This window comes from Dipodomys merriami, unplaced genomic scaffold (genome assembly GCF_024711535.1).
Source record: "Dipodomys merriami isolate MVZ:Mamm:240054 unplaced genomic scaffold, mDipMer1.0.p SCAF_15, whole genome shotgun sequence".
NCBI lineage: Eukaryota > Metazoa > Chordata > Mammalia > Rodentia > Heteromyidae > Dipodomys > Dipodomys merriami.
Genome location: NW_027202826.1, coordinates 33,469,579 through 33,495,922, shown reverse-complemented (window position 1 = coordinate 33,495,922; position 26,344 = coordinate 33,469,579). Strand labels below are relative to the sequence as shown.

Genomic DNA, 26,344 nt, shown 5'->3' with positions numbered 1-26,344 from the left:
AGCCTCAAAGTCCCAGATCTTCATGGGAGTATTGTTCCACTAACAACAGAAGCCATGTACCCATTCCTTACCAGAAACCAAAACCAAAACCCAAAACAAAACCATCAGCCCTTCTGGCAATCAAGTTATCTCATTTGCTAAAAGGAAATGTCAACAGATATTTTATCTAGTTACTTAAGCAATTCAAATTTCTATGGCACTAAATTTAAAATTGTCATTATTAACAAGGCTAAACTGAGATTTATGCAAACAGATTAGTTTTTAAAATATGCATACTTTTAGAACTGAATGACAATTGACTAAAGGAACAAATGAATACATTGTACATCAGCAACAAAAATAGCTTAGAGCAAGAAACTTACAGTATTTCTTTTTCTTACTGAATTTGAAGATTTAAAAAAAATATAACGTTGGAAGCAATACTTCTATGTTTCTCTCTCTCTCTCTCTCTCTCTCTCTCTCTCTCTTTCTCTCATTTTTTTTTTTTTTTTTTGCTATTTCTGGAACTTGAACCCAGGGCCTGGGCTGTCTTTGAGCTTCTTCTGCTCAAGGTTAGCATTATACTACCCTAGCCACAGTTTCACTTCCAGCTTTTTTCTGTTAATGTGGTACTGAGGACTCGAACCTCGGGCTTCATGCGTGCTAAGCAAGCACTCTACCACTAAGCCACATTCCCAGCCTGCAATACTTCTATGTTCTTAAGAACTGTTACTTTAAAACCAAAACTAAACAAAAGATGTGACAGTCTATTTTTATTATTTCAGTTTCTAATCTTTCTATAAAATTTTGGTAATAGAAAATAAGACACAATGAGGCTAGAAAAAAGAAAATGCTTAAGGTGCAAGCCTGATGTCAACACATTCGTTCCAGAGTAGGAGTTCTTGTCTTAAGTCCAACTAATATCCAGGCATGGTGGTACACACTGGTAACCCCAGCACTCAGGAGGTAGGGGGAAGCAGTTGTTAAAAAACAAAAAACTAGGTGTTGCTGGATGAGTCAGATAAAGCTTGCAAACAATTTGCTATATTCAAATAGAATCTTAAATTTTTATGTACGATGCTTGGTGAGATCACAATTTTTTCACTAGAAAGCAATGAACAACGCAAATTGATCATAGGAGTAAATAAGAGAAAGCAACAGATAACATGGCTATCTGTCGCTCTCATCTGCATTACAAATATTGACAGTAAAGTTCTCTAGAAATGTGCTCATGCATATGAGGAATGAAATAAGTACAGCAAAAATCCAAGTCTCCCATTCAAATAACATACTTTACTCAAGAAAATTTATTGTATTTCAACTTTTATTTTCCCTCAACTGCAAATTAAAATACAGACAAAGTGTTAAGCACTACAGATACAAGGCTGGTAGAGTTCTATTTCTCACTGCTCTTTAGAAGAAATCAACGAGGTTACTGCTGTATCTTAAAACTGACTAGGGAGCCCTGACCATTGTAAATCCTATCAAGTTCAAAAGTTGCTTTTAAAAATAACAGAACAGGGCTGGGAATGGGGCTTACTGGTAAAGTGCTTGCCTAGCATGCATGAAGCCCTAGGTTCAGTTCCTCAGTACCACATAAACAGAAAAAGCTAGACGTGGTATTATGGCTAAGTGGTAGAGTGCTAGCCATGTGCAATAGAAGCTTAGGGATAGTGCCCAGGTACTGAGTTCAAGCCCCAGGACTGGCAAAAAAAAAAAAAAAAAAAAAAAAAAATCCCAAAACCAAAACCAAAAAACAGCACAGAGCTGGGTGTCAGGGTCTTACACCTGTAATTCTAGCTACTCAGGAGGCTCTGATCTGAAGATCAAGGTTCAAAGACAGCCTGGCAGAATGTCCATGAGACTTTTATCTCTAACCAACCACCAAAAAGTTGAAAGTGAATATGTGGATCAAATGGCAGAGTGCTAGCTTTAAGTGAAAAGCTCAAGCCCCAAGTTCAAGCCTCAGAACCTGCACAAAATTAATTAACTAAATAATAAATAACAGCACTATGGAAGGCACCAGAGTCTTCAGACATGAATCTTGGGCCAAAGCTTATACCTCACTAATCTAGTTTATGTAATCTCCACTCAATCATGAAATAAGGAAGTGTCTTAAATCATCTTTGAGAGAAGATTCTAGCTCCAAAACATCAAAATTCAGTTCATTCACTTGACCAGAAAATGGCTTCAAAAAGCATCTCCCCACCCACCCAACCCAAAAAACCAAGAGAGCATGAGACCCCGAGTTAAAAACTCCATCCAACACAAAAATAAAAAAAAATAAAAATAACTTATTTGCTTATCTGGCTTAGCAATCGGAGGGGGGGAAGAGAAGGAGGGAGTAACAAAAAGAAGAAAAGCTGGGTACAGTTGCACAAGCCTGAAATCCCAGCTTTGCAGAAGACATAAGCAAAGAGGTCTGGGAGCTGTCCATAAGCTTTTTCTGCTCAAGGCTGTTGCTCTACCACTTGAGCCACAGTTCCAGTATCAATTTTTTAGTGGCTAATTGTAGGTAAGAGTCTTATGGACTTTTCCTGCCTGGAATGGCTTTGAACCATGATCCTCAGATCTCAACCTCTTGAATAGCTTCAGGACTACAGGCAGCTCTGGCACCCAGCAGAGGTTACATTTTGAACAATTAACAACAAAGCTGACAGGACTTTTAAAAAGAAAAAAGGAATTAAGAATATCTCAGAAAATAACTCTATTTTGAGCAAATAGCTTCATATTTGTATATGTTTTAATCTGAAAGAAAACCTTTCTGAAGTGTTATGCTTTCACAGTCTTGGCAAAACAACCCAGAAAATTTTCCACTAGGAAAGTAAATGGTATATGTCAATGAGAGCTTAACCAGGATCAGAACTATCACCTATTTTCTGAAACAAACCATTCAGCTCCAGCCATTTCAAATAAGTAGCAAAAGTATTACTGACATGCTCACTTCAATGACCAAGAAGCTCATGCATAAGAAAAATCTCAGTATCATAAGTACAGCATTCTATTATTATACTTCAGAATTACCAAATAGAGGGAAAAAACCCATTGTCTACTATGTATTCTGCAGAATTGTTTAGTTTTCAAGCTACAATAATAAAACATAAATTGTGTTAATATTTTGGTAAGTACATCAATTTAATCTGTAATCTTCTTTTTGTTGTTCTATTGGAGGCCTCTAGAGAATCCACATGTGTGATGAGGTGGTTGAGAAAAAGGAAAGACTATGACTTTGCCTTAATGAGGGTTCAGCAAGATCATCTGTCAAGGAGTAAACCAAAATAAGCCCTGTATATTTTTGTCTGCGCATTTATTAATGCACAAGACATTTAACTGATGCGGATTTAGTAAAAATCACCATCTAGCAAGGGATTCTGCCAGATTTCGCTAATATGTATTCTATTAGAATAACCAAGAATATATCATAAAATATCAGGAGTACGGCTAAAACTCTACACAAAAAAACTTCTACACAATAATTGCATAAATATTCACAAAATAATATTTCAACAGGACACTGAAGTAGGTTTTGAGAGGCAAAAGAGAACGAGAAATGAAGGACGCTTATTAAGGCCTATAAAAACCATGACAATTGCTGTCAGCTAGATTTCTGAATCTCCTAAAATATCTTAAAAAAAGATATGTCATTCTTATTCAGCTAGTGAGAAAACAGAAAACAAGAGGCTGTATACCTTGTCAAGTACTCTCAGCTGATAAAGCATAAAAGTCAGCATTTGAATCTACAGCTCACCAAGCTTTCTAAAACCCATTATTTCCCTGAATGTATAGAGAATTTTGCCCTATACCCTAGTGGCAAAAATCCTGCTACCCAAGAGGCTGAGATCCTGAGGATCATGATTCAAAACCAGCCCTGGCAGAAAAGCCCTCAAGCCCTCAAGACTCTTACAGCAAAAAGTTGGTCTGGAAGTAGGGCTATTCAAATCATAGAGTCCCAGACAAGCAATCAAGGTCTGAGTGCAAGCTGTATTACCAGCCTTCCCCGCAAAAAAAAAAAAAAAAAAAAAAAAAGAGGTCAACATTTTTATTGTACCTTAGAAAACAATACTGGAAGAATTCAAGATAGTGAAAAATGTCCAGAAAGCATCAGAGTTGGACTGTTAGGTATATAATAGATGCTCTAAAAATTCCTGTTAAAATAAGCTTATCATGGATGGGAGGAAGACTATCTAATCATAAATATCTTGTCTTTAGAAAGACTTTCAAAAAAAGTTATAGTAATTAGATGTCATACTGTTATTAAACCCATTTCAGTCCTATAATGCCAAATATCATTGTGTAAATAAGTGTTTTAATTCTTCCTGTTCTGAGACACTACCTTACCAAGGCCCAAATATTTGGCATGAAAATGATGAAATGAAATCCACAAGGATGCTAAAGATAAACTCTAAGAGATGCAAAGCAAAGACTTCCTTTCCCTATAAACAAACTGACTTGAGTCCACTTCTTGAAGAAATCAAACTCTATTTATATTCACTCTCCTGAAATGGCACAGGCAGCCTTAGAAGGGTAAGTTTATATAATAAATCCCTATATTTGGAAAACTGTTGCTAAGCACTTTCTAACATTCAGCAAAGTTTATATAATTCATGTCTCTGCTACATAATTAACATTTCATGTTTTCCAAAAACTGTACTATCCTTATCTATGTTGTTAATTTAAAACATAAATTTTGAGGGAATTAATAAAAGGCTATGCAACTAATTAATTAGAAAGGCAGCCTAATCCCAGAAGGAATACAAATATAGTTAAATGTCAGGGTGTGTTAAGAGTCTAGCTTGTAAACATCTTGTCCACTTTGAGATAAAACATTTCAGAATACAGCTGCTCTCTGCTTAAAAAGGTGAGCTGCAAAGTATTAGGTCTTTGGAAAAGACAAAGCATATCAAACCACACTCTAGGTTAAAAACTTAATTGTAAAGAAAATGTAACATTTAAAAGCAAGTTTCACACTCCACTATCAACATTAAATAGCCTGTTTGCTCAGACAGCAGTAAGACCCAACTGTTGAAAGCACAACAAGCATTATATTTCCAGATTTCATATTCAGTATGGCAACAAAATTAAAAGATATGGAAAACATACAAACACTGAAATAAGATTAGGAAAGTTGAGAGTAAAAGATGTAAACTAGCCATGTACTGGTGGCTTACACCTGCAATCCTAGCTACTCAGGAAGTGAGATCACAGTTCAAAGCTAGCCAATTAACCAGCAAAAGGTCAGAAGCAAAGTTGTAGTTCAAGTCTTGAGAGAAATGATAAAGGACAGCACCAAAGCTCTGAGTTCAAACTCCAGTAATGGCAAAAGTAAGATGTAAACTACATCCTCTGAAAAAACTACACAGGCAAGCAGTGTACCAGTGGTTCATGCCTGTAATCCTAGCTTCTCAGGAGGCTGAGATGTGAGGATCCTGGTTTGAAGCCAGCCCCGGCAGGAAAGTCTGTGAGACCCTTATCTCTAATAAACTACAGAGACAAAGGCTGGAAGTAACACTGTGGCAGAGTGCTAAACTTGAGCAAAAGAAGCTCAGGACTGGACACCAGTGGCTCATGCCTGTAATCCTAGCTACTCAGGAGGCTGAGATCTGAGGATTGGGGTTTGAAGCAAGCCCAGGCAAAAAAGGCCCTGTGAGACTCTTATTTCCAATTAATCACTCAAATACTGGAAGTGGAGCTGTGGCTCAAGCTGTAGAGTGCTAGCCTTGAGCACAAAGAGGCTCAAGGTCAGAGGTCAGCGCACAAACTGAGAGTTGAAGAAGAAAGAAGGAAAAAAAAAAGAAGGAAGCATCATCATCATCATCATCATCATCTCAGGGACAGCACTCAGGCCCTGAGTTCAAGCCCCAGGATCAACAAAAAAAAAAAAAAAAAAAGGGAAAAAATACCACATCATGCATACTACAGGGAGATTACAAAAATAATCTGGTATGAGGAGAAGCCAGTGTAAAAATAATAATTCACATTAAGTACATCATATAAAATCTGGGAAGGATTTAATGCTCTGAAGGCATTCTCTTCTGTTGTCGTCACTTTGCAGCCATCTTGGATTCTAGGAAGAGTGTTACAGCTTCTTACTAAACGGGATCCTACTACCTGACCAATCCTGGGGTTTAAAGGTTTACCTTCAAACCTACCTATGATTTATGACTTTTATATATGCATGCCTATTTGTTAACTCCCTGTCTCCTCCCCCCATTTCCTTGTGCCAGTGTTGGAGCTTGAACTCAGAGCCTGGGTGCTGTCCCTGCAGTTTTTTGCTCAAGGCTAGCATTCTACCACTTAAGCCATAGTTCCACTTCTGGCCTTTGGGTGATTAATTAAAGATATAGTTCATGGACTTTACTGCCCTGGCTAGCTTCAAACTGCAATCTACAGATCTCAGCCTCTTGAATAGCTAGGATAACAGATGTAAGCTACTGGCATCTGGCTCCCAACCCCATTTTAACCATAGTCCTGAATACTGCAAACAGATGGCTACAGATGGGTTAAAAGGTTGCCTTCTGGCACCATGTTTATGCCATGTGCCATATCTTTCTCTCCCATATTTCTTCCCTAATAAACTTTTCTATCACTACACAAAAAAAAGTTCACCATTTCAGAGTTGTTTTAGTTTTCTTCAGAGTCACATGATTAATGAAATTCAAAATTTGCTCAAGATCAATTCTTTGGTAAAAACCCATAAAACCATCTAAATGAAAAAACAGACTTTATTTCCCAATCAACATTAGTCTGCTTTATAGTATTGTTCCTCAGACTGTCAAGCTCAGCAGATCTCTGAACTGGAGACCTCTGCTCATTTTAACTGCACTGTTGCTCAGTATTAGGAATGCTGCCTAACATGTGAGAAATGCTAGAGAAATATTGACTGAATAAATTCATTTTATAATCATATTTGTTTTAACAAAAAAAGAAAAAAGACTATAGAGGAAAGCCCTCACTAACTATCTAAGCTTCTTAGACAAAAATGATGAATAGCAAAAAGGCTACAGAGAATGTGAAAGTAGAGGAAAAGATAGACTTTGGAAGTAATTTGGACATTCCTTTGTTTCCTCTTTTTTTCTAATTCTTTTTTGTTGTTTTCATTTCTTTCTTGTTTTCCCTTGTATCTAGTGACTATCATAGCTATAAAGCCACTGAAATATCATCTTCCTCCACCCTTCAATTTATGACTTACAAATGAGAAAACTAAGACTCAGATAAGACAAGAGAGTGGCCTAAGTTCACAAGCCTGAGTTTCTTGGTCCCTAGGAAATGTATTCCTAGGGACCCAGGCCCATCACTTCATATAAAGTTAGTACAGCACAGAAACTAGACAGGCCCCATTTCTAGACCATATATACTAAATATTTATTTTTGTCTATGTAGACTAAACAATCCAGACTCCCCCACTTACTAGTCCTCTAGCCTGGAAATCATGATAACAATTTAAAAAAGAGCAAGATACCTTAACAAAAGTAAGATATTTAAAAACTCCTAAATATCTTTCTCAGCTTTCTTTTCCTATTTGTTTTTCCTTCTCTACCTCTTTCCATATACACATCAAGCTTGAAAGGACTAAAAAGGGCCTTCAATAAGTCCATTAAATTAGACCACTATGAATTTGGAGATAAAAGTTATCTTTCTCAACTCAAGTTATATAATAATCAATTTCTAATTTAAGAATTTAATTTTTCACTATTTTAGGGTTAAACTTTGTTCAAAGCAATTTATTAAAAAAAAACTGGATGAATACAATACTGCCGCTGGGGGAAAGTCTTTCCAAAATACAGGATTTAGAAAACTATGCTCAGCCAGAGGAGTGGGGAAAAAAAAAAAATCTAACATAACTAAACTCTTGGTAAACCAAAGATGTTTTGAGATATATGTTAGGGTTATTAGAAAATAAACACAACCTTTTAGAACAAAATAAAAGCCCAGTCAGGCATAAATGGCTCATGCCTGTGATCCTAACTACTCAGGAGGCAAAAATTTTGAAACTGAAGGTATGTCTCAAGTAGTAGAGTACCAGCCTTTAAAAAAAAAAAAAAAAAAAAAGCCAAACAGAGCACAGGCCCAAAGTTTAAGTCTCAGTCCCACACCAAAAAAGAAAAAAGCAAAAAAAACCAGTAAGGTCACACTTATAAGATCAAACACTTGAACAGCTTAAAACTATCGTCATTTTTAAATACATTTTCCATGATTGAACTATTCTGAAATACTTTGCAAAGATTAAATGGTCTTAAAAGTTTCCAAAGTAACTACAGTTAATTAATGGTGAAGAACTTAAGTCTAAAGTAGGCAACGGATTAGTAATAGTCCTTAAAACATTTTCAGAGTTAAAGCATTGCTGTCACATACTCTATAGCTAGAATTCTTGGGCTTTTAAAAAACTTAGCAGCTTAACAATTACTAGGCTAAATTAACCAAACCCATAATCTTGAACTACACTGTCAATTTTGGCCTTGCTAGTTAATCAAAGATAGAAGTACATGGGGTGGCTCTGAATATTTTAACTTCAGATCTCAGCCTCCTAAGTAGCTAAAATTATAGGTGTGAGTCACAACTCAGGGCTTAAAACCTTAATCTTGATGCCAGATACTTTTCCCTAATTTCCACAGCACAATATCAATAAACAGTGTTACCATCAATACTGTTGACCACACCCCCCCCCGCCCCGGCCCTGTACATATAGGCATATATGAATACTTGTGTTTATACAAATCTGTGTTCTAGTGTGAGTGCTCGGAGAAACCAAGAAGAATATGTTCTTAACAACAATCATTTCTGGAAAGTATGAGTAAGAGTATTTTCTTTTTCTAATCATCTAAACTTTTTCCACAAATAGTCAAAGAGTAAAGCAACTTCCATGAAGTAAGTGAGATATAAATTATCAGGGTATACAACCAAAGATTCTTCCTTACAGGGCATTTCCAATTTCCCCAAGGATTCCTGATACATTGGCCAGAAGTGGCACTGGTCAAGGCTACTGCTAGATGACCGAGAAGCTGGAAACTCAAGTTTGTTTCTATAGTAAAGATGTTTAAGGAAGAAGTAAGTATGCCCACATTAATTCAAAATGTGGGTCTACTGTTCACAATGCAGGAAATCTCTACCTAAACTTGTTATATTTTATTTGGCATTTTATATTCTAAATAAAGCAAATGTAAGACGATTTAAAAAATTCTCAGTGTGCAAATAAACCAAAGGTAATATCTACCAATACAGAAACGTGGTATCAAGTCATACTTACCTGCTTCAATACACAAGGCTTTCAAGTCTGCTCCAACATATCCATGAGCATCATTTGCCAGCTGTACCAGTTCAGCTTCAGTGAGCAAATGAGGGACCCTCTGAAGAAGCTTCTGCAGAATATCTAGCCGGTCCTGAGCATTAGGAACTCCGATCTCAATCTCCTTATCAAATCGTCCAGGTCTACGCAGTGCAGCATCTAATGCTTCAGGGCGATTTGTGGCTCCAAGGACTAACACCTGTCCTTCACTTCCTTCCTAACAAAATAAAAAGTTTTAACAATATGTTTTTCTAAAAGTTGCTAATAATCATCATTATTATTATCATCACCATCATCATCATCATGATCATGAGATAGACACTGGCTATTTAGACACAAAGGAATAGTACTGTCCAGGCCATTAACCACTTACTTGTTTACTTATAACATTTTTATTTAGTATTTCTGTTACACATTTTCATAGCTGTCATTTAGACACTCTTATGTAGGCACTCTCCCATGGGAAGTCCAAAACTTAATGTTCTAACATCTGAACTATACCATTATTACAAATAATATATAAAAATTTACCAAATAGCTGTTTTAATTGTTTTATATATATTTTCCCTATGGGGAAGCAAAAAGTATGATCTGCACAGTATTCAAACAGAACATGGATCCATTAGGAACATGACTAACAAGTCTTCTTTATATATAAAACTTGCTTTCTGTTTTACTGTGATAATTTTTTCCAGTTAATTTAAGAAAACTTTCAAGTTTTTGTTTCTTTTATAAAAAATTAATTTACTTTATTGTTATTATAGAGGTGATGTACAGAGAGAGGAATTACAACTACATGAGTCAGGTAATAAGTACATTTCTTTTTGTATAGTTTCTTCTGTTCCCTCATTCCCTCATTTACTGGGGTGAATTTTAAATTCCTGAAAATAAAGAAAATATAATGGATATCTAAGTATCAGCCCCCATTAAGTATATAAGGATTTTTACTCTGTGTGACTCTCATATCCAATTTACCAGTCAAAAGCCAAAAGTGGAGGCATGGCTCAAACAGCAGAGCACCAGCCATGAGCGAAGAAGCCATATGAGAGTATAGGGACCTGAGTTCAAGCCCTGATGCTATTACAAAAACAAAAAAAAGGAAGAAAAAGAAAAGGATTATTATCATTACCAACCTCTTACTGATATTACCCAATATTTTAGTCAGAGAACATAAGTGATTTCAGAAGCAGGCATAAGCAGAATGTAGCACATGCCTATGCCAGAACTCAGGAGGCTAAAACAGAAAGAGCAAGGCCAAGAGCAAGACTGTATCAAAGAAAGAACAACTTCAAGTTATATGAAAGAGAAAGCCATGGTAACAAAAAGAGCATGATACTGACACAAAAACAAACACATAGAACAATGGAATAGAAGACCAGAAATAAACCCATATACAGCTACAGCTATTAATGAAGTAAAAAACATACAATAGAGAAATGACAGCCTCTTCAACAAAAGATGCTAGGGAAAACTGGATATTCACAGATAGAAAAGCTAAATTAGACCCCTACCTCTCACCCCATATAAAAATAAATTCAAAATTAATCAATAATCTTTTTGAGTGTGTGCCAGTCTTGGGACTTGAACTTAGGGCCTGGAAGCTGTCCCTGAGCTTTTTTTGCTCAAGTTTAGTGCTCTACCATTTGAGCCACAGCTCCATTTCTGGCTTTTTGGATTACAGGCGTGGCACTCAGCTTAATTGAAGATTTTAATGTAAGATGTGAAACTCTGAAACTACTTCAGGAGAAATATTTGAAGGTATAGGCACAAGCAGTTAACTATTTTCTAATCAGGACTTCAAATTGTCCAGATAATAAGAGCAAGAATTGAAGAATATGATTGCATCAAATTAAAAAGGAGACAATTACAAGAACAATGAGACAACTGACAGAATGGGAAAAAAAAAACCTTTGACATCTACTCATCAAAGGATTAATATCTGGAATATGGAAAGAACTCAAAAAATTAATTCAAAAACAACCAATAAGGTAATTAATAAATACACAAATAAACACACAGTTCTGAGGTACAAATGGCTAATTAAGTATATGAAGAAATGCTCAATGTCTTTATCCATGAAAGAAATACAATTCAAAATGACACTGAAGATTCCATACTGGAAGCTAGTGGCTAGCTAATGCCTATAATCCTACCTATATAGGAGGCCAAAATGTTGAGGATCACCATTCAAAGCCACCCCAGGCAGAAAAGTCCTAGAGACTCTTATCTCCAGTTATCTACCAAGAAGTCAGAATAGAGCTGTGGGTCAAGTGGCAGAGCACCAGCCTAGAGTAAAAAAGCTGAGACCAAAACCCAGGCTCTGAGTTCAAGCCCCAGAACCTGCACAAATTGAAAGAAAGTAAGAAAGTAAGAAAGTAAGAAAGAAAGAAGGAAGGAAGGAAGGAAGGAAGGAAGGAAGGAAGGAAGGAAGGAAGGAAGGAAGGACAGACAGACAGAAAGAAAGATTGATTCATCACATCCCAGTCAGAATGGCTATCCTTAGGATAACAAGTAACAACAAATGCTGGTAAGGATGGGTACGGTGGGGATCTACACTAGTGGTGGGAATGTATATTTGTACAACCAGTTATAGAGATCAGTTTGAAATACACATTGTTTATACCACTCTTAGGTACATTATCAGAAGGCTACTCTACCTGTATATCCATGTTTATATCAGCACTACTCACAGTAGTTAAACTATGGAATCAGCCCATGTAGCCAAGAACAGATGAAGAGAATGTGGTATTTATATATGATGGAATATTATTCAACTATTAAAAAATGAAATAATGCCCTTTGTGGGAAAATGTATGTAATTGAACACCGTCCTGTCAATCAAGATAAGCCAAGTTCAAAAAGCCAAACACTGTGTTTCCATTCATATGAGGAATGCAAACCTAAGATGATGATGATGATGATGATGGGACATGAGCATCAAGGTATAAGGTCAAAGGGGGAGAGGTCAATGGAAGGGGAGAGAGGGAAAAGAGTAAATATTTGGGGTTAAATGTGACTGAAGTATATTATGCACATACACATATATACACATATATGTATAAATACATTTATGAAGATAACATAATGATATTTACTAAATGGATATGGAGGACTAAGGGAATATGAAAACAAGAGTAAACTGGATAAAATGACACTGTACCTATTTATGTAAACGTTATAACAAAACTCCTTTGTCCAATTAATTGACACTAATACATTTTTTAACAAAACATGTACACATTCAAAGAAACACAATTATACTGAATAATCATCTATCATAAATGTGCTACTAGAAAATATATGTGCTATTCTGAATTTATAAATTACAAATTTACATGTGCAAGTATAATCCCTTAAATACTTTCAAACTAAAGTATCATTATCAGGTGTTTTTAGTCCTCTTCAAAAGCAAATTTACTTAGTTAACAGATTTATTCCAGTGCTGACTGACATAGTGAGTGAGACCCTCCAATAATGAGCCTTCTAGCAATTTCCTCCTCACCAAGGACCTTCTAATTCTAATACAGCTCTCAATGTTCACCTTAAAGGCAAAATTACAGTCATTCAGAAACACGAGCTCTGGCAGGTTTAATGATTACACCTGACTCACTGAATATCAAATATTCAGATTGTTTTCAAATGTTCACGTTTTACTAGTAAGCAGTAAACACCAAAATAATCTAATTGTGCAGACATTTGAAGTACAAAGGGAGGCAGGAAAGTACATGCTTTTTCCTTATTACTGCTCCTACTAGACCATCCTTTCATTATCAGAACATAGTTTATTACTTTAATACACACCTGACTCAGGTGTGGGCACATGCTTGTAATCACAGTACTCGGAAGACTAAAGGCAGAGGGCAGCAAAACCTTGACTCAAAAATCAAACTGAGGGGCTGGGGTGGCTCAGTGGAAGAGTGCTTGCCTTGCATACATGAGGCACTGGGTTCAACTCCTCAGTACCACATAAGCAGAAAAAGCCAGAAGTGGCATTATGGCTCAAGTAGTAAAGCTCTAGCCTTGAGCTGAAGAGCTGAGGGACAACACCCAGGCCCAGAATTCAGGCGCCATGACCAACAACAACAAAAAAAAATCAAACTGAAAAACAAACATTAAATTTCTTAATAAAATTGCCCAAAATTTAATATGAACCTTCTTTATTTTTGTCTCAGGATTTTTTGCTTATTTTTATGCCAGTCATGGTATATGATCTCAGGGCTCTCATGATTTACCTTGGCTTTTTCATGCTAACCTGGTGCTCTACCTTTTGAGCCACACCTCCATTTCCAGATTCTTTCTGGTTAACTGAAATTAAAGAGTCTTATGGATTTTTCTGCCCAGGCTGACTCTGAACCATGATCCTAAGTTCTCAGCCTTCTGAAGATTATAAGTGAGAGCCACTGTGCTATAGCAAGCCTCAGTATTTAAGTTAATATTACCTATCACAAAAGCAATCAAGTTACAAAGAGGCCCCTTTCTACACAGAATCAATACTAGTTCTGCACTTACAGAACCAATGCCATCCATTAGTGTTAAAAGTGAAGCTACCACTCTCTTTTCCACTTCATTCTGAGCTCCTTCTCTTTTGGGACAAAGCGCATCCAGCTCATCAATAAAAATAATCGATGGGTGCCTAGAAACAAGCAAAAAGAAATCTAACTCATATTTAATTTTAATTTTAATTTCAGTTCTTTAACTGAAATGCAACATATCAAATTTAAAATTTAATATTAAAAACTAAAATTGGCTTGTTAAGCCGAAAACCTCTAGATTAATTCTAACTCAAATTATTTAACTCATCAATTTTACTTTCCAGACTGTCTGCATCATTAAAAGGCAGTGTTGAGAAAGTTCATGTTTAGATAAAACCAAATTGTTTAACTGGGCACTGGTGGTTCATGCCTATAATCTCTAGCTACTCAGAAGGCTGAGATCTGAGGATGGAGATTTGAAGTCAGCCAGAGCAAGAAAGTCCATAAAACTTTTATCTCCAACCACCAATAAGCCAGAAGTAGAACTGTGGCTCAAGAGGTAGAGCATTAAGCTTGAGTGAAAAGCTCAGGGACAGTACCCAGCCCCTGAGTTCGAGCCCCAGTACCAGCACATACACGCACATACAAAAAATGTTGTATTAGGCCAATTTAGAAGTTAAGGCCAGAGTATTTATTGTGCCTTATGTTTAGTGCCCAAATGATATAAACTAAAAATAGCCTCTAGAAAACAAAACTAAAAAACACTTTCATGGTGACTAATTCTATCATAGTGAATTCTCTCACAAGAGCAAATTTCAATTATGATCATATAATCATAAGAACAATAAGATCCACCACTGGTTCTCAAATTTCTAGAACTAGCATGTCAAACCACTTTATTCATGTACTACTGTTGAGGACAAAACCTTTAAACATAGAGTCAATAATTAAAGAGTAGTAATATATTGTACAATAATAAATATCGAAACAATAGTAGAGAAATGGCCATATTATAAATTAATATTGTATAAACCAAGTTAGAAACTACATATTTTTTTCTTTTTTCTTTTTGGGGGTCCGGTCGTGGGTCCTGAACTCTGGGGCCTGGGCGCTGTCCCTCAGCTCTTCAGCTCAAGGCTAGCGCTCTACCACTTGAGCCACAGCGCCACTTCCGGCTTTTTTTTCCCTGCTTATGTGGTGCTGAGGAATCGAACCCAGGGCTTCATGTATGCAAGGCAAGTGCTCTACCACTGAGCCACCTTCCCAGCCCAGAAACTATATTCTTATACTCATTAAATATAACAATATAGCATTAGGAAATAATAGTAATACTGTTTTAAAGAGCAAAAGATTTGTACTTTTGAGTAAACTGTAACTTCTAAGCATAAAAGCTTTGAAAAATGCAATCTTAGTACTAAGGGAATTAAATATATTAGAGGTTTCACAGTACTTTAAAGAAAGAGTCAAGGATTTATATGACATCAAACAACACTGTTATAATTCTTCTATTTTATGCAATTCACTAACTCATATACTGTACTTGAACACAATCTTAGATAAAAACAGGTTAAAAGAAAATGTCGCCTGAGGCCCTGGGTTCAATTCCCCAGCACCACATAAGCAAAAAGAAAAAAGCCGGAAGTGGTGCTATGGCTCAAGTGGTAGAGTGCTAGCCTTGAGCTGAAGAGCTGAGGGACAGCGCCCAGGCCCAGAGTTCAGGCCCCAGGCCCCCCCCCCAAAAAAAAGAAAATGTCATTAAATCTATAATCAGTTCCTATAGCTGTTACTATCTTTTTCTTTTTGCCCAAGACTGGGACTCAAATTCGGTATTTTTTGCTCAATGGCTGGCCTCTACCACATGGGCCACCCCTCTAATCCATCACTATCTTTTGTACTATTCTTTCTTTGCATAAAGTACTAGTTTCTTACTTTTATTACTACAATCTTGACCATTAATTCCAAAAAATATTTTTTAATACACAATACCGTAGAGTGGCTTCAACAAATATCTCACGTAATCTTGCTTCAGTCTCACCATAAAATCTGTAAAAAAAAAATAAATTTTAATGCGGACTGCTACTGTTTTTAAGTATTATCTATAAGCATTATTTATAAAAACTGAATAATGAACTATTTCTAGAAATCTGAAAATTACTTTCAAAAATTATTTTCCAAACTTCTTTTTTTTCTGGAGCTACTGAGGATTTGAACTCAAATCCTCATGCTCCCTCAGATTCTTTGCATTCAGCTGGCACTCTACCAGATGAGCCTTGCCTCTGGCCCTGATTTTATTGGTTACTTTGGATATACTTTCTCACAAATATTTCTGCCAGGCTGGCTTCAAACTGCCATCCTCTGTATCTCAGCTCCTGAATTAGTAGGACTACAGGTGTGAGCCACCAACACCTGGCTCCAAAGTTAGCATTTATAAATATTAATAAGCAAGAGCATTAATATAATCCCAGCTTCATGGAGTTACGGGTAGGAGGGTCATGGTCTAAGGTTGGATTCAGGCAAAAACTGCAAGACTCTGAAAAATAACTAAGGCAAAAAGGGTTGAAGGTATTACTTAAGAGGCAGAATACTTGCTCAGCAATCAATCACAAGGCCCTGAATTCAATCCTGAGTACAGCATTTTAATGTATAATATTTACTTTTAATATATTTTAAAACAAATATGTGTATACATATGTGCATGGGGGGAGGATTCCGGTGTATGAAATATCCAGACAGAATACTATTCAGCCAATTTAAAAATGAAAAGTGAGTTGACTTTATTAAGTCATACACTTACTTGCTTATAATTTCAGGACCATTAATTACAGAAATAAAAGCCCCAATTTCATTAGCAATAGCTCGGGCAATCATAGTTTTTCCAGTACCTGGAGGACCATAGAGTAATACTCCTCTAGGAGCAGGAATTCCTAGAGGTAAAAGCAGAGAACAATGAATTACTATGCTACTTAGAAATGTTGTTATACAACTTCAAATACCACAAATATAGCCAGGTGCCAGTGGCTCACACCTACAGTCCTAGCTTCTCAGGAGGCTGAGATCTGAGGATTGTGGTTTGAAGCCAGCCCCAGCTTTGAAAAATGTCCATGAAACTCTTACCTCAATTAACCACTAAAAAGCCAGAAACGGAGCTGTGGCTCAAGTGGCAATGCACTAAGCCTTGAGCTCAAAGGCTCAGGGACAGCACCTAAGCCCTTGAGTTAATCACCAGGACCAATCAGCATCAAAACAACAACAACAACAAATCACAAAATTAAAATGAATGAGATCCTCCAAGAAAGATATACTATCGCAAACACTGATCCCCATCGATGACGTTTTATTTTTCTGGAGACCACAAACCAGAGAAAGCATGATGGGAAAAAAGTAGGTATCCATACTGTGCCTCATTCTACACAGCACAGTTCAACAATCAGAACACAAAATCCAAAAAGTGGTGGCTCAAGTGGTAGAGTACTTGCCTTAAACTAAAGAGCCCAGGGACAGTGCCCAGGCCCAGAATTCAAGCCACACAACTGACAAAAGACAAACAAAACAAAACAAAACAAAACAAAAAAACCACAAAATCCAGATAGTAAAAGCCAGAAACTCCAATTTTCTTCCAAGTGGCCATCTTGGAGAATATAAACATGACTAACAAAATATAAACCTAAGGGTTCATTTTATGTGAATGAAGATTTAGGAGAAGAAAAAACAGATTGCCATGTACCAAATATTAGCAAAAAATCTAGGACTCAACTACCAAACCCTCATCTACTTCAATCTAACAAGATTTTCAAACAGCTACATTTCCTAACAACCAATTTTATACCATTAACATGAATATTTTTTAGTCATTCCAGCTCATTTAATATAAGAAAATAATTATACAAGATTCAATATAAGCAACTGTGAATATATGCTATTTCAAGGGCTATAGCTGTCACTAAAGTACATTATAGCAAGAGAACAAAGCAAAAGGAATAACTTATTCCATTGCCTATCCCAAAGCAATGAATCTATTCAACCATATCTATCGCTCCAGAAATAAAGACAGATTATTTTGAGTTTGAATACAAGTCTGGGTAACATAATAAAAAATACTATACCATAACGCTTGAAAAGTTCAGGCTGTTTGAGAGGCAATTCAATTATTTTTCTAATTGCTTCCAGTTGACTACTTAAGCCTCCAATCATGTCATATGTTACTCTGAATTGGTTATCTTGCTTTTTTAAATTTGTACAAGTCTTTGTAAAATTGATCCTTGTTGTTGAGGAAATAAAATAAAAAGTATCAGTATTGCATTTCGGTCCCACGCTGGCAGATTTCAGCAAACTTTCTTCATTGGTGAGCTGCTTATTTCCTTCTCTGGCTGACTTAACACAACATTTAAGACCTGTGATGTCTTCCAGTACAAGGCTACTGCCATCCCCAGAGCTCTGAGTAACATCCAACAAAATGTCACTAGTTGTGTTCACAACTGTGTCCACTGCTGGTTTACAAGGAGTACTTCTTGAGGCTGGACTCCGGGGCTCTTCCAGATCTAATTGACCTAGTTGGAGGGATATATCAAGGCTACTGGATTCCATGCTGGGGCATTCAGAGACCACTTCTTGGGAATCAGTGGCAGCATTGCTCTGAGGCCTTTCCAATATTGTGCCATCTGTTCCTTTCACTTGTAATACTTGCATCTTGCATAGTCGTAAATAGAAGGGACAATACAGAAAGTTGCCTGGTAAAACAACTTTGCCATCTATAAAACAATTTAGCAGATATTCATGTTAGCACTTTTCACCAGCTTAATGTTTTAATAGCAACTGCTTATAATTAACAAAACTGACTGGAAAGATTAAATCAAAGCTGGAGTACTAATACCTACTTTTCCTTATGATACAGCACCAATAAGAGGTAGAAAAGATGATTCTTTCAGAAGTGGCGCTGTAGCTCAAGTGGTAGAGCACTAGCCTTGAGCTGAAGAGCTTAGGGACAGCGCTCAGGCCCAGAGTTCAAGCCCCATAACCGACAAAAAAAAAAAAAGATGATTCTTTCCAATCTTCTATCCTCAATGAACCTAAAATTCTATCAACCATTATCAACAAATAGCAATGAGTTAAGCTAAAACGGTAACAACAAACCTACATAACACTCCTATATGTTTCTCAACAGAAATAGTAAAAGCACAGGGTTGTCAACTTGGCTGGGCACAGTGGCTTAGGCCTTAACTACTTGGGAGGCCAATATCAGGTCAAGATTAGCCCTGGCACAGAAGTTCATGGTACTCCATCTCAACCAATGTCTAGTCACAGCAAGTATGTGCATGTCATTCCCATTAACACAAGGTAGCATAAAAAGGAGCTGCAGAGCCCAGGTCAACCCAGGCATAAATAAAAACCCTACTTGGAAAATATCCCAAGCAAAAAGGGGCAAGACATAGCTCAAGTGGTAGAGTACCTGCTGGGTAATAAGCCCAGGGCCCTGAGCTTGATCCCTGCAATCACCAAAAAATGTCTTTTTAATCCACAGACAAGTCACATAATCTTGTCAATTCTTCATTGACAGTCAACTTAATGGGAAAACATTCTGTTTCAAAAGGATTTGGATTCATTGAGGGAAATATTTTTAAACTATTCTGAAAAAAAGTCTCTATTTACGAGATCCCAGGGGCATTTTTCCCCCCCCAGGGGCATTTTATTTGCTGTCTTATTGCTTAAAATTTTAGAAAACAACTTAAAATATTAGTCTTACCAAGTTTCCTCAGAATACAACTAGCCAGGTCTTCTCCACTAATACCCTGATCTTCATCACTATAAAAGGAGGAAAGAAATTACCAGTAAGTATATTTTAAACTATGGTATAAAATGACATGCATATAATTAAGAACCTAATCCAAAGAATAATTGTTTTCAATTTGAAAATAAATGACTCATACCATTCTGGGTGACTACACTTTTTAAATACTTCTTACTTACAGAAAAATATCATCTGTAATCTGGTGCCTTAGAGGCTTAAATCAGTTTTCTCTAAAAATAAAGGGTAATAACCAAGTAGTTCACACCTGTAATCCTACCAACTCAGGAGGCTGAGTCTCAGATGATCACAGCTCAAAGCTAGCCCAGGGAGAAAGTGTGTGAGACTCCATCTCCAATTAATCAGCAAAATGCTGAACTGGTAAAGAAGAAGCATAGGTCAAGTAGTAGAGTGCCAGCCATAAGCAAGAAAACTCAGCAAGAGCATGAGGCCTGATACTGGAACAAAATATAAACAAATAAATATATGTAAATAAATGAGCAAATAAAGGTAGCATCCAATCATGGGTATAAAATCTTAACAGTCAATCTCATTTGGTACTTTTTACACACATGCATACACACACTCATATATTTAGATCCATTATATTATAGGTACACCTGAAATGCACACAATAAATCATAATGATGGTATTATTTGTGTGATATCATAGTCAAATGAATTTGAAACACATTCCCCTAAACTAATTACGTCCTTCCTCAAGTTGCCTACTTCTTATCTGATAATTATTTCCTCAAGAAAACTTAATCTTACATAATATGTGACCTAAAGAAATTCAAGATGGACTGGGAAGGTGACTCAGTGGTAGAGCACTTGCCTTGCATGCCTGAGGCCCTGGGTTCGATTCCTCAGCACCACATAAGCAAAAAGAAAAAAAGCCGGGAAGTGGCGCTGTGGCTTAAGTGGTAGAGCGCTAGCCTTGAGCTGAAGAGCTGAGGGACAGCGCCCAGGCCGAGTTTTGGCCCCACGATTGGAACCTCCCCCCCCAAAAAAAAATTCAAGATGTAAAAACGGTAATACTCACTATGGAAACTGATTATGGAGAATGGGCATGCCTGAAGAAAATTCAAGACCCTCATCTTCCTATAAGTAATTATGTCTTTTCATGAAAGTGGCTCATTTAACTAGGAAGTAGGTTTACCTAAATATAGAACACTGAACTAGTAAAAAGAAAAAGGGTCTAGGAAGATGGCTCAGTGGTGGAATGCTTGCCTTGCATGCATGAGGCCCTGGGTTCGATTCCTTAGCAACAGATAAGCAGAAAAAGCCAAAAGTGGCATTGTGGCTCAAGTGGTAGAGTGCTAGCCTTGAGATGAAGAGCTGAGGGACAGCACCCAGGCCCAGAGTTCAGGCCCCACAACTGACAGGAAGAAAAAGAAAAGAATCCAATCTTAAAGAGTTTTTCAAAGCATTTTCCTCCTCTTTTATGTGTAAGCAGCAGTAAAGTCCATGGATCAAATATGTGTAAACTATGTATTTTTCAACGTTTAAATTTACTTGTTTATAAGGCTGAAGCAAGTTATAGTTAATCATTTTATTAAATGACTAGAAGATGTTCAAGTAATAGTAAAAGTATTCAGTTTTGCTTTTAAAAAATGGTTATATATTAAATTATTACAACTAAAAGGAGCTCCAACATTACTAATAAACTTTTTTATTTCAACTAAGAATTTTAGGCGACTACAATTATTAGTACTCCTAATCAGCAACTTATTTGTCTACACTAAAAGTATAACTTTCTAAAATAAAATTTTGAAAGCCAAGATTCCATTTAAATACATAGTCCTCTATCACAAGCATCATAAAAGCCTAACTACTGAAGAGGTCAGAATGGTTCAAAGATTATAACAAAGCTAATTCAGTCAACTGGGCACTATTGTCACACAGCCCTGTTTTAAGACATAGTTTGATGACTAAACTTCTTTATTCTAAGAAGTACTTACTACTCTCAGAACTATAAAGCATTTCCTCATTTGTTAAAAAAAAAAAAAAAAAAAAAAGGAAAGGAAAAGGAGAAAGGAGGAAGGGGGAAGGAAAGGAGTGAAAAGTAGTAAAGGACCAAGTATGGTAGTGCACACATGTAATTCCAAAACTCAGGAGCTGGAAGGAATTTGAGTTTGATGTCAGGCTGGGCCACATAGCAAGAGGAGGCAGCAAGAGAGTAAATATAGATACCTTGAAGAGTCTTGAGGAAAAAGGGGAAATTTATGTATTCTTATTCTCAACACAGAGATGTGCATTCCTATGTATGTGTGTAATGCATGTAAAGCATTCTTTCTCTTTCCTTTTCTGCTTTTTCACTTTCATTTCCTGGTTTTCATGCCCTGATCACATTCTCCTGATTTTAAAGGAAAATATGTGTTAAAATTGAAAACTGGAATATATGGTAGCAGAAAAAAAAAAAAAAAAAACAAATAAAATTCAATTCAAGATGCTGACAAAACGTGTGAATCTTGCATATAAACACATTCCCAAAACTGTTACTAAGGTGATAATAAACTATCAGAAGGGCTGTTTTTTAAAGAAATTTTGATCAGACTTACATATACAAAGTAAATCACAAACCCATTACACATAGAATATCCAAAAACCTGGATAAGATACTTTATTCAAACTGGGAGTATGCCTATAATCCTAGCTCATGCCTATAATCCTAGCTCAGGATGCTGAGATCTGAGATCAGAGCTAGCCCAGGCAGACATAATTGAGACCTTCTCATTCCAATTAGCCAGAAAGAAGCTAGAAACGGAGGCACAAGGAATTATTTAAAATTCTAATAATGACCTTTTGTTGCACTAGGTTCAATACTCAGCTTAAACTAAGGGCCTTTCCTTCTTGCCTAGTTTTTTTCACCTCAAGGCTGGTGTTCTACTACTTGACCCATAGCTCCACTTCCAGCTTTTTGATGGCTAGAGATAAGAGCCCCTAGGACTTTCCTGCCCGGGCTGGCTCTGAATTTCAATCCTCAGATCACAGCCTCCTGAGAAGCCAGATTACAGGTGTGAGCCACAAACAGCTGATCTTGAGCTATCTTAATTTGAAAGTTATTTATTGGGGCTGGGAAGGTGGCTCAGTGGTAGAGCACTTGCCTTACATGCCTGAGGCCCTGGGTTCGATTCCTCAGCACCACATAAGCAAAAAGAAAAAAGTCGGAAGTGGTGCTGTGGCTCATGTGGTAGAGCTCTAGCCTTGAGCTGAAGAGCTGAGGGACAGTGCCCAGGCCCAGAGTTCAGGCTCCACGATTGGACCCAAAATAAATAAATAAATAAATAAAATTTATTGTCTACTCAGAGTAAGTTACAATTTTAAGAAGTCCTGATTTTACTATGAGCCCAGATGAAAAATTCTAAGTATTTATCAGTGATAATTCCTTTCAGCTAAATGTCAGGACACTATTCACAGACATGAGAACCCCTAGTACATAAATTACATCACACCCATGTAGTTTGTGCTATCTCCCATCACATGTGTCTATCAATTACTGAAAATAGTGCTAATCCAAACTGCTATCTGCTACAAATTTAATGTACACACTGGATTCTGAAGACTTACTTTGAAAATGAAAGGCTGTAAAATATCTTACAAATAACTTTTTATATATATTAAAATAGTTTTACATACATTGACTAAATAGACTAGTAAAACCCATTTCATTTGTTTGTAATTCATTTCTTTACTATTTTTTTCTTATTTACTATTTAAGTGTGACTACTAGCAAATGCAAAAGTATGTGTGTGGTTTACAGTGGTAACTCTCATTATCCCTCTACTAGGCAACATTAATCCAGACAGACGGGTCACCAAAGACAAGAGTCCAACCTCAGAGCCAGGTCCACTTCCTCGGCCTGAACAAGAGCACCCACGAGTGGCTGCACCCGGGTGCTATCACCAGCCGTCACCCCTAGATTTCTCTGTGCCATGTCACTCAGGCCAACCTTGCCTCCAGGAAATCCTGACACTGGCCAGGCTGTACAAACCTGCCAAGACAAAGGAAATGATAAGATTAGCAAGTAAATATTCATATACACCATGAATTGCTAAGGAAGATTCTAATAAGTACAGCTGGCACATAAATCCATAAAAACATAGTCCTTACCTCAAAACAGTAATAATCTGACACAAACTACAGAAATATGAATTGCGCTTTTATAATACCTACCCTTACAAATTAATTATCTTACTATTGTATCTTTTGTTAAGGTGAGGAATGAGCTCCTAGTGAAGGCAGATTTAAGAAAAAAGACAAAGATATTGCAGGTGATATGAAAAGGAGAAAACTATTCAAAGCAAGATAAATTGTGAGGTAACCTAGCCTCAAACTTAAGTTATATGCAGGAAATACTGAAAGACAAAACTAAAGCTTCATGAGAACCTGGATCTCACCAGATTTAAATTTTTAAGAAAAGGAGCAAAGATTTCTGGCTCAAGTTCACACATTTATAGTCCTACCTTCCAGAAGATAAAGCAAAAGATGCTTTTTTAAAATACAGCATAATCCCAAAACAATAGGAATGACAAAGGTGTTGTCAGCAGACAAGTGATTGCAAAACATTCCCAGAAGAACTGCTGGGGATGAGAGGTAACAGAAGAAAAACCAAGCTTTCCTCCATGAAGGAACAATTTCTAGGCTTGGAATATCTGAGCATAATACATGGCAGGAAAGAGAAACATTTAAAAACCAAGAGAATAAACATTCCTTTTTTTAAAAAAAATAGTTTGGTTTTGAATTTTTGTGCTAGTACTGGGGCTTGAACTTATTTTAAATCTGAACTGAGTTTAGCTTTTTCTTTTTCTTTTTTTTGGGGGGGTGGGGGGAGTCCGGTTGTAGGGCCTGAACTCTGGGCCTGGGTGCTGTCCCTCAGCTCTTCAGCTCAAGGCTAGCGCTCTACCACTTGAGCCACAGCGCCACTTCCAGCTTTTTTCTTTTTGCTTATGTGGTGCTGAGGAATTGAACCCAGGGCCTCATGCATGCAAGGCAAGTGCTCTACCACTGAGCCACCTTCCCAGCCCCAATTTAGCTTTTTCACTCAAGGCTGGCACTCTATCACCAAAACCACAGCTCCACCTCCAACATCTTAGTTGTTAACTGGAGAACAGTGTCATAGACTTTTCAGCCTGGGCAGACTTTGAACTGCGATCTTCAGATCTCAGCCTCCTGAGTAGCTAGAATTATGGCATGAGCCACTGGTGCCCACAATGTAAAAAAAATAAAATTAAATTAAAACAACAACAATAAAAAACCATGTACTACCAACTCCTGGAGAAAAGGTCTCATTTAACATGACATTTTAGGGATGCTATTCCCAGTATAGCCATAGACAACAGAGAAAGACAGGGCTTACATACAAATGTTTTTCAAACACTTTATTTTTCATTTTTCTTGCTGTCAAGTCAAAATCTCAACCATCCCAAATATTTATAAACCAAGAAAATAAAGAGCCAGGTTCTGGTGGTGCACACCTATGATCCTATCGACTCTGGAAGCTGATATCTGAGGATAGTGGTTCCAAGGAAAAGTCTGGGCTGGCTTTGAAATACTTAACCTCAATTAACCACATACACACATACACAAAAGAAGCCAGAAGTGGAGCATAGATCAAGCAGTAGAATATTAGCCTTCAGAAAAAAAAAAAAAAAGTAAGGGACAGAGCCCAGGCCCTGAGTTCAAGCCATCGTACCAGCAATAAAAGAAAAAAGAAAGGAAAAAGGAGCCATGCCTGTAAACAAAGGAAGGAAGGGAAGGAGGAAAGGAAGGAGGGAGAGGAAAGGGAGAAGAGGAGAAGGAAAGAAGGAAGAAAAAAATGAAAAAGGGCACATGCCTGTAATCCTAGCTATCAGGTTTGAAGTAATGAAGAGAAGTCCAAGGCCAGCTGGGCAAAGTTAGTGAGTCACTCAGAAACAAAATATAAAGGGGTTGGAAAGGCGGCTCAGTGGTAGAGTGCTTGCCTTGCATGCATGAGGCCCTGGGTTCAATTCCTCAGCACCACATAAGCAAAAAGAAAAAAGCCGGAAGTGGCGCTGTGGAAATGGTAGAGTGCTAGCCTTGAGCTGAAGAGCTGAGGGACAGCACCCAGGCCCAGAGTTCAGGCCTCATGACCAGACCCTCCCCATAAACAAAAACAAAAAAAAATATGAACACAAAAAAATGGCTTGGGGATGGGGCTCAAGTGGTAAGGAGCAGTTGCTTAGCATGTATGAGGCTGAGGGTTCAATGCATAGCACTAGGGGTGGAAAAAAAAAATCAACAAAGGCATCTTACCTCTTGCTTTCCATTCAAACTAGTAAGCAACACTGGTCGACCTATACATATATTTGCAGACTTCATAGTGTTGACTCCCAGGTGAACAACAAAATTTTGGAACGCTTTAGGGACTCTGACATCAGCTATGAAGGAAGAACAAATCACTTGAAAACTTTATAAATGAAGGTGTAGTGAAAATGATAAATGAACTTATATCTTGGAGAAACTACAGCTCCAACACTTTGTTAAGGACTTACAAACATAACATTTTATTTCAAGCATATTAGGAAACCATTGAGAGATTTTTTTTTAAAAAAAAGAAGCTTATTGTTATACAGTTACCCAACACTTCCTTTAATGCAATTTACAACCAAATCCTTCCGAGTGTTTCATGACAACATATTAACCACAAAGTGTTTATTTAAAAAAAAAAAGTATTAACTACAAACTGTTAAGTAAAAAGAAGAAAGTCCTTAATTTCATTAAGAATTAAACATACTTGTGGCAAGCCTCAGAGCTTTATATATTCAGATTCTGAGTCAGCTACAAGAGTTCACAGGCTTGGAC

General features: G+C 37.0%; 1 protein-coding gene across 1 annotated transcript in view; it reads right to left on the bottom strand.

The window, feature by feature from the left end:
• The window catches only part of Afg2a (AFG2 AAA ATPase homolog A), a 130,149-nt gene that overhangs the window by 103,250 nt on the left and 555 nt on the right, over positions 1–26,344 (bottom strand). The window contains exons 2-9 of the mRNA XM_070022556.1: positions 25,796–25,920; positions 23,356–23,513; positions 19,475–19,533; positions 17,838–18,482; positions 16,529–16,658; positions 15,721–15,777; positions 13,772–13,895; positions 9,224–9,479 (exon numbers count right to left, since the gene is read on the bottom strand). Of these exons, the coding sequence (XP_069878657.1) occupies positions 9,224–9,479; positions 13,772–13,895; positions 15,721–15,777; positions 16,529–16,658; positions 17,838–18,482; positions 19,475–19,533; positions 23,356–23,513; positions 25,796–25,920 (1,554 nt within the window). The remainder of the gene's footprint in view (positions 1–9,223; positions 9,480–13,771; positions 13,896–15,720; positions 15,778–16,528; positions 16,659–17,837; positions 18,483–19,474; positions 19,534–23,355; positions 23,514–25,795; positions 25,921–26,344) is intronic.